We start from the raw sequence: 9,435 nt of genomic DNA on the forward strand, positions 1-9,435 counted from the left end.
GAGCGGTTTGCAGACATTTCACCCTCCCTTCCCTCCACCAGGGCCCACTTCCAGCTCTAGCTGGGTGTAGGCCAGAGTGGGGTGGGGTTGGGGGGCTTCCCCTCAAAGGGTGGGTCCGGGTCCTCAGCTGGGCAGGCAGCCGGGTTTCAGTAGCCATAGAAACCAAGAGGCAAACATCCTGAGGCCCTTGTTTGAGGTCTCTCAGGGGCCAGCGGGGAGCTGTGTGCGCCCTGCTGATGGGGCCACTCCAGAAGTTCCTATCGAAGTCTCTAGTTGTCCCAACGCATGGGGACCTTCAGCTGCCTGGTCCCGCCTCATGTTCATGATCGCGGCTCTGTCTGAGCGCATCGCTTTGGCTAGCTCAGTGGTTTTCAACCTGTGGGTCGCGACGATCCTTTCACAGAGGTCGCCTAATACATCCTTATATCAGATATTTATTTCCAATACGATTCATAGCAGTAGCAAACTTACAGTTATGAAGTAGCAACGAAAATAATTTTATGGTTGGGGTGGTGGACACCACAACGTGAGGAACTCTATTAAAGGGTCACAGCATTAGGAAGGTTGAGAACTGCTGGGCTAACGTGCTGATCCAACTCCTGGAGAGTCTTCCTCGTTTTCATGGACTTTAGCATGATGTGTCTTTTCTAAAAGCCCGCTTGTTTCCAGAGGAGGCCCCCTAGTGGCACCATATGGGTTGCATTTGACTAGGAACCTAAAGAGTAAAGATAAATGAAATGCACCTGGCTGTGCTGCCGAAGAAATGCCTGGCTGTCTTCGTCCATAAAGCCAAAAGCCAGGTCAAGCCACAGAAGAGTTCTACCCTGTAGGCACATGGGGGCGCCAGGAGTTGGAAATGACTCAGTGGCAACCCTTCCTGTTTTGTTTTTTCTTGTTTTCACTCTTGTCAGGGGTTTGCAGCTGGGGTGTCTGGCTTCTGGGGTGGGTGCCTGGGGTCTGTCAGGGACACCCCGGTCACACTGCTCACGCCCTTCCTTCTAGATCCTGCAGGACCGTACTGTTTTCTTTGGCACTGGGGACTTTTTTTCTGTAACTCTGTCTCCTGAGGAGTGTCATTAAGTAAGACTTGGAGTTAAACTTTAACTGAGGCTCCAGCTGCTGTGTGGGAGAGTGTTTTAAACAGTAACCCAGGAATCCACACCACTCCTTGCTCTGAGAAGATGGGGAGGGGGTCTGATGAGGTCCGAGGAGACCCCTGGCACCCCTGAGAGCTGCCCCGGGCTGGGCGAGGGGCTTTGGCTGCCCATCTGGCAGGACATGCATTCCAGATTCCAGCCCTCTTGAATATGTTCCCACCCATGTGGTCTGGCAGGAGCCCCACTCGGACCCACGTGGTCATCCAGGCACAGGCCACTGTCCACACAGCCTGGGTGGGCTCAGCCCTGTCGGGTTCCCCCTCTGCCAGCCCCTCTCCTTAGCTGACTCCTGCACCCCCAGCCTGTGGCAGGGGCATGGAGGGATGGTTCTGCCCTGCAGAGCAAGGCAGCCCCTCCTGACATCCGCCTGGAACCTGTAAAGGCCCCCAAATGCTGGCCCCTGAGCCTGACCCAACCTAGCTGAGAGTCACATATCCCACCGCCACGAACCGGGGTGGGCCAGGGCAAGGCTGAGGAACACCAGCAGGTGGGGGCAAGTACACTCCTGACGGTCTCCAGGGCCCCTTTGGGGCTACGGGCTGGACTGCTTGCCCCCATCGTCTGCAGACAAGGAGTGTCCTGGCACCGCCTGTGCCCCATCACAGCTGTGCCCCATCACAGCTAGACCCCCTTCGGTGGGGAGCTGGGAGCCCTTGGCCCAAGTGCCATGGGACAGAGCTGGTAAGCTTTGCCCCTAGTATGGAAAGCCACCATTGGGCCCTTTGCGAGTGGGATCCACAGACACCCCACCACCACCACCACCCGGCCCCAGAATAAAGACAGACCTCAAGCAGGAAGAGTGGGGAGTGTGCTGGGAAGCCCCAAAGAGGTTGCCATACCTGGGAGGTGCAGAGACCACCTTTCTCCAGTCAGCTGTGTTCTGACTGTGACACCAGACATGTGTCTGGTTCATGTGGAGTGCAGGGGTGCATCTGAGAAGGAATGGGTGTGGTCCTAATGAGGGGGCCACTTCTGCCGGTGTGGGTGTCCTCCTCCCCACGAACCCCGAAACCTGCCTGCTCAAGTGTTCATCTGCTTTCTGTCCACGGCGCCTCCACCAGGCCCGGGTGAGCACAGCTGAACTGAAGCCCAGAGGGGTCTACTGCTGGTGCTTAGCCCTCCTTCCACCGCACCTGCACCCGCCAGCCTACGGCCCTTCCTGCTTACAGCATCCCCCTCTGCGCGCTGCTCTCTGGTGCTCTGCTCAGAAGCTCTCAGTTACCCCCTCTCACATTTTTCACTGAAACCAGCGGATTCTCTCACACTGCCCAGGAGATTGATCCATCTTGAGAAGTAAAGATAATGTCGTAAAGTTAGGATAATCACTATGATGACAGAAATATTAATGCATACCATTCAAAAGAGCAGTGTACAGTACTCCCTCAATGCAAGAACACTTTTTTTCTATTAAACTGGCATTCCATGATGCTCACCTTCCCGACACGATCGCTGAAGACAAATGGGTGCATAAGCAAATGTGGTGAAGAAAGCTGATGGTGCCCAGCTATCAAAATATATAGCATCTGGGGTCTTAAAGGCCTAATGGTAAATAAGTGGCCATCTAGCTGAGAAGCAGCCAAGCCCACATGGAAAAAGCACACCAGCCTGTGTGATCACGAGGCATTGAAGGGATCAGGTATCAGGCATCAAAGAACAAAAAATCATATCACTGTGTGCTCACCTTCCCAATACGATTGCTGAAGACAAATGGGTGCATAGACAAATGTGGCGGAGAAAGCTGATGTTGCCTGGCTATCAAAAGTTATAGCGTCTGGGGTCTTAAAGGCTTGAAGGTAAACAAGCGGCCATTTAGCTCAGAAGCAACAAAGCCCACATGGAAGAAGCTCACCAGCCTGTGTGATCACGAGGTGTCGAAGGGATCAGGTATCAGGCATCAAGGAACAAAAATCATATCATTGTGAATGAGGTACAGTGCAGATTGAGGACCCAAAACCCATCTGTGGGCAACAGGACATCCCCTTACAGAAGGGTTGCACGGAGGAGACGAGCCAGTCAGGATGCGATGTAGCAATGATAAAACATACAACTTTCCTCTAGTTCTTTAATGCTTCCTCCCCTGCTCCCCACACCCCCAACTATCATGATCCCAATTCTACCTTACAAATCTGGCTAGACCAGAGGATGTACACTGGTACAGCTAGGAACTGGAAACACAGGGAATCCAGGGTCGATGATCCCTTCAGGACCAGTGCTGAGAGTGGCGATACTGGGAGGGTGGAGGAGGGTGGGGAAGAAAGGGGGAACTGATTATAAGGATCTACATATAACCCCCTCCTTGGGGAACGGACAACAGAAAAGTGGGTGAAAGGAGATATCAGACAGTGTAAGATATGACAAAATAATAATAATTTATCAATTATCAAGGGTTCATGAGGGAGGGGGGACCCGGGAGGGAGGGGGGAAATGAGGAGCTGATACCAAGGGCTCAAGTAGAAAGCGAATGTTTTGAGAATGATGAGGGCAGCAAATGTACAAATGTGCTTGACACAGTGGATGGATGTATGGATTGTGTTAAGTGTTGTACAAGCCCCCCAATAAAATGATTTTAAAAAAGAGAGAGCAGTGTACAAACAGTGCCGTGAGGAAACTTAGCGCAGTTTACAAAACGGCGAGCAAAAAGAAAAAGAAGCAAGGAATAGGCCTGAAGAGGCCCCTCCATTCAACTGGAAGCCCCCCCCACTAGGCCCCGCCCCTCCCTTCCGGGGAGAAGCTCCACCCCTCCCCATAAGGTTGCTCCTCTCCCTGAAGGACCCCAGACCAACTGAAAGGCCCCACCTCCTGCGAGGCCACCGCCTCTCCCACGGGGCCCCACCTCCGTGAGGCTCTCCCCTCCCCGCATAGCATAGCTGCATCCTACCCAAGAGGCCCCTCCCTGTGATGCTCTTCCCCCTTGCTCTGAGGCTCTTCCCATCCTGAGAGGCCCCTCCCTCCCGCAATGCCCAGTCCTTCCCACGATGCCCCTCCCCTCCCCCCTGGCTGGTTTCTCCCTGTGAGGTCTGCCTCCTGCGGGACCCCGCCCCAAGAGGCTCCGGACCCAACTGTAGGCCACTTTCCCCACGTGATTTCACCCCCCCCACACACCCCACACGTGAGCCTTGTGCCCTTGAACTGGCTCCCTCAGTTCCAGCACCCTATCCTGGCTCCCTATACCTCTGTGTGAGTCCAGGTTTATTTTCCTGCCAGGAGATCCTGTTTCCTGGAGCCTTTAATAGCAGGGACAACAGACTCACACAAAGCAAAAATGAGGAATATGCTCAGGACTAGGCGTCTCACTTGTCGGAACACAGTCAAAGACGACTGAGCACAGCAGCCCAGGCAGGGACCTTTGACCTCCCGGGAGGAAATCCAGTTAAAATGAGCTTGCCTGTTAAGTGAAAGGTGGGAAGTTTGAGGCCCCCCAGAGGTACCTCAGAAGACAGACCTGATGACCTACCCCTAAAGACTCAGTCCTTAAGACTCCCGTGGAGCACGGCACTCTGATGCACTTGGGCTGCTTCTGAAGATGACGCAGCTGCAGCGAACTGTGACTCCTGGGCCTTGCTGTTCTCCCTGGCTCTTACCTGTGCACGGTCCTGTGGTTGAAGTGTGTGTGCGTGCACCAGGTAAGCACCAACACTGGACTGTTAACACGATGAGGTGTCCCCTTTTAAAGGAGCGTGGAGGTGGTGACCAGGGGGGACCCTGCCCTTATCCTATGTGGACACCCTGTGGGCCTGTGATATTGCTGCCCACCTCAAGCTTACAGTCCAGTACTAACAAAAGGTGTAACCAAGATCTGTGGCAGCTGCTGTGGTAACAGATTGCCGTGTGGTTCGGAAGGAGCCCTGGCGGCACAGCAGGTAGGCAGTTGGCTACTCACTGAAAGGTCAGCAGTTCGAACCCACCGAGTAGCTCTCGTCTATAAAGCTGGCTGCCAGGAAAACAGGGCAGGGCAGTTCTATACTCCCACGGGGTCGGAATCCACAATCAGTGTGAGCAAACACAGAGTCCATCCAACGCAACAAGGGGGCTCGCTGCTTCGGGTGCATGCTCCTTCCTGGAATTGTTCTAGATGTTTCCATGCCAGGCCTCCTCAGTGCCCCTCTCAATGGTGGCTGTTCCCATTGTCTGTCCTAGCACTATCCTGCTCTACCGCATGATGGCCTGGGGGCTGGCTGCCCTGCTCTGCGTGGAGGGAGGCCTGCTGCTCTACTTTCCATCTGTGTCCAGGTAAGGCAGAACCCCAGCTCCCCGGGCACTCGCTCCCCAGCTGTGCTGGCCTGCTGGCAGAAAGGACCCTGTGCTGCCCGAACCAGGGGCTGACCACATTGCATGGACGCTGGGGTTTCCCTGGCACATTTAGGTAGGCAGGTGGCCGTGCACAAAGCTTTAGCCCCGCTTAGCATGTGTGTGTGTGTGTGTGCACACGTGCACACACACACACACATACACACACACACACACCTTTCTCAAGCCCACATTCTGATTCTAACCCTTCCAACCTGCTTCCCCTGGCCGCCCAGGTAAGTTGACCATTAAAGGTGGTGGTGGGCGGGAAGAGGCCAGCCAGGAGGAGCTGTCCGAAGGCCTTCATTCCCACCTCCGTCTGCAGTGTTTCCTCACTTCTCGGCTCTCCGCCCTTTCACCATCCAGATCACAGGTATGGAAAGCCCTCAGGTTGAAGAGCCTGCAAGCACAGCTGTTTGCAGGAACTCGAGGTCCTTGGGAGGGAGTGATCTCCTTCAGGGGAGAACAGAGACAGATCATGTCTCCTCGATTTTAGGGCTGTGCACACCAGGGATACAAATGTTAAGTGCTCCCTAGTATCCCCAAAGTTGGCTGTTCAAACCCACCCCCCAGTTCCATAGGAACAAGACCTACCTTGGGCACCCTCTGGAGGCTGTTTTAACCCTGTTCTATATGGTAGCCACCAGCCAGAATCGACTCAACGGTCACACTTTAGTTTAGTTTAGTTTGTTGTTGTTTTTTAAGATCAGCGATCAGCAAAATACAATTCTCAGGACAAATCCGACTGTTTGCTTGTCTTTGTCAATAAAGTTTCATTGGCTTGCAGCCATGCTGATTTGCTTGCAATGTATTGTCTGTTGCTGTGTTCAAGTGGCAACAGAAGAGTGGAGAAGTTGAGGCAGAGAGACAGCAGTGAGGCAGACCTTAAGGTTTGCCACCCGATCCTGGACACCGTTTCTCTCCGTCATTTTGACCCATGTCTCCAGCTCGGTGCTGGCCTGGTCCCCATGAATCATGGCAGGGGTCACTGTGTATGTCGATGGTCTGACTTCGCAGGGTGGCTTTGACAAGTGGAGAATTGCCTTCACACTCTCCTGGAGGTCCAGTGGTCAGCCAGGCCCGCTCCCTATGAGCTAGCCCTGGGCTGCAGGACCACTGAGTGGAGAATGGTCCTGCCCGCGTTCCCTGTGGGAAACCCTGGGCTGTGCAATCGCTGTGAGTGGGCATCGGTCCTGTCCACACTCTCTGAGCTAGTCCTGGGCTGTAGGGATGCTGTGGCATGGACTCAATGGCTCAGTGAGCCCTGGGCAGGCCTTAGCCCCTTGTCTCCCAGACCCCCTCACTCCCCTGCAGTGTGTCTATATGTCTACTCTCTCTCGGTAGGGCACCCCCGAATAGGGGAGGTTTAGGCCCCATTACAGCCTTCACAATGGAGCTCCCCACCAGAAATCCCGCAGGGACCCTGGTGGCCAGGGAGCTGCTGGATCCAGGCCTAATTCCTCTGCCTCCTCCTTTCTGCAGCCTGGAGGGTGGCCTGGGGCTTGTCAGGCTCCAGGACCACCCTACCTGTCATTTCATTTTAGGCTGCTTTTGCCTCTCCTCCCCACCTTGCCTTGGGGAGGGCATCCGAACTTTCATAGCGGCAGGTGGAAATATCCATTCCAAAGAAGGTGACCACATGACCTTTCTGTGGCTGCCACACAGCCGCTGGCCTCCTTTCTGGTGTGACCAGTCAGCACATACTGGGGCCTTCAGTTTGACCTTTCCACACTGCTGGCCCCAGGAGCCCTGGTGGGTTATGTGTTGGATCACTAGACACAGGCCAGTAGTTTGAAGGCTCCAGCTGCTACTGGGAAGAAAGACGAGACTTTCTACTTCCATAAAGACTAAGTACCAGAAACCCACAGGGGCAGCTCGACCCTGGCCCACAGGGTCCCTGTGAGACAGAATTGATTCGATGGCAGTGAGTTTGGGCCTAGGGGCCCTTTCCAGCGCCAACATCCTGTCTCCCTCTCTGGCTGGGCCTACATTGTTTCTCTGCTCCCAGTTCTCTCTTCTGTAGCGTTGGTGCCCTGCATCTGTCGACCCTTAGCTCCAGCCTCTGTACCTTCCACACATGGTGGCCTTCAGCACATCCAGGGAGACCTGTGATTTCAATGACCGATGGGTGAAAATCTATCCTCTCCCCTGTGAGCCACTGGGCAGTGGTCGCCATACCCTTGAAACACAGGTCCGTTAGCTCGCATCTGAGAGAACAAAGGTTGTTGGCCAGGAAGAGGAGGGCACTGCACGGTGGCTGGTGGGCAGCATTGGGTGGGCCATGCCAGCATCCAGTGAGCTCCCTTGGTATGTATGTGTGTGTTAGTCTCTCCTGCCCACCTGCCTTTCCCTCCCCTTCCTTCACCAGGCAGACGCCATGTAGGCCCCCTCACCCACCCGCTGCACCCCTGGAAGAGCTCAGAGCCCATCTTCCAGTGGAGGCACAGTGCGGCAAACCTGACAGTCCTGAATCTCCCACCTGCTCCCCTGGGAGTAGTCCATCTCAGACCCCCTGAGCACTCAGAGGCAGACTTCCACATTTCTCTTCTCCCCATCACCTTCCTCCCTTCTGGCCCTTCAACTTCTCCTGTTCACACCCCCACCGTCTCGGCTCCCAGGGGTGTCGGTATATCAGCAGAGCTGCGCCTCTGAGAAGAGTGACGTGGCTGCCCTCCCGCAGGTGCGAGAAGGGACTGGAGCACGCCATCCCGCACTATGTCACCACATACCTGCCACTGCTGCTCGTCTTGGTGGCCAACCCCATCCTGTTCCAGAAGACAGTGGCTGCAGGTAAGTCACCATCAGGCCTTCAGCCACCCCCTGTGTCCAGGGTCGGACTGAGCCCTGGGATTTCCACGGCTGATTTTATGGAAGGCCTTCCAGGGCCAGGGCTTTCTTATGAGGTGATACTCGGTGGGTTCGAACACCAAATTTTCAGTTAACAGCCTAAGGACGTGAACACTTTGTTCCACCCAGAGACTTCTCTGCTGCAGGTGGGTCAGGAGAATCCCCCCGAGCACTCGGCCACTGGTGGGGATGGGGCCTGTACACATAGATGGTGGACTAGAATACCTTGCACACTTGTGTCCCTAGAATGATGTGTTTCAGCCTTCTGTAATTGTCCAGGACCACAGACCCATTTGCCATCCTCCGTAGGCTGATGCAAATCCATTGGAGGAAGTGATCAGGTTGAATGAAAAATGAGCAAGCCTATTAGTCCTGGGTTATGCATGCCACTTGCCAATGCTTGTTCATGTAGAGTCAGGAGGAGGCCACCTTTCATTGGCTGGGCTGGACGGTCTTTGAAGGAGGAGAAGTAGAGGGCAGTGGGCTTACAGACTCCATACCTCCCATAATGCACTCAGCCTGCACCTCCTTTCAGTGGAAGAAGCATCCTGCTGTGGAGCAGGAAACAGGAAGTGATCCCAGGAAGTGGTAAGAGCTTGGCAGGAAGAATGCATTGAGTCAGTCAGAGGCAGGGAGTGTGTTTCTGTCCACCTACCCCACCATTGGAATCCTACCTGCAGCTCTATTGCCCGGGAGTCTACCCCCACTTCTAATGACCCCATAGGCCAGAGGAGAAGTACCCCCAAAGGGCTCCCTGGGCTGTCATTATTACAAACGGTCACATCTTCCTCCCAGGGAGAAGCTGGTGGGCTTCAGCCTATGATCTTTCAGGTAGCAGCCAAGTGCTTAAGTCATTGTGCCACCAGGTGCTCCTCAGATTCCCACAACAAGTCCCAAGTAATAGGAAATCATTGTGGCTCTCTGGACCAGGCCTTCATAGCTACATTTTAAAGCATGGTATTCAGTACAGCTATTTTTTTTAAAACAAAATTTCATGAGAATTAGGGATTATTACACTAAGCAACTGTGAACGATGGGTAGACAAAGTTCTGGAAGGAAATGCAGTCGGACACCAGGAATGGTTGTCTGGATGGTGGGATGTGGTGGCTAATTCTTCTCTAAGTATTTGTGTATTTTCAACTTG

The 9,435-nt window shown here is 54.3% G+C and overlaps 1 protein-coding gene across 1 annotated transcript in view; it reads left to right on the forward strand.

The window, feature by feature from the left end:
- The window catches only part of GPR143 (G protein-coupled receptor 143), a 41,700-nt gene that overhangs the window by 9,219 nt on the left and 23,046 nt on the right, over window positions 1–9,435 (forward strand). The window contains exons 3-5 of the mRNA XM_045290683.1: window positions 560–584; window positions 5,295–5,387; window positions 8,125–8,234. Coding sequence (XP_045146618.1) covers window positions 560–584; window positions 5,295–5,387; window positions 8,125–8,234 — 228 coding nt within the window. The remainder of the gene's footprint in view (window positions 1–559; window positions 585–5,294; window positions 5,388–8,124; window positions 8,235–9,435) is intronic.

The sequence above is a fragment of the Echinops telfairi genome, unplaced genomic scaffold (assembly GCF_000313985.2).
Source record: "Echinops telfairi isolate 266 unplaced genomic scaffold, ASM31398v2 ScPeMD7_53;HRSCAF=182, whole genome shotgun sequence".
NCBI classification, from domain to species: domain Eukaryota; kingdom Metazoa; phylum Chordata; class Mammalia; order Afrosoricida; family Tenrecidae; genus Echinops; species Echinops telfairi.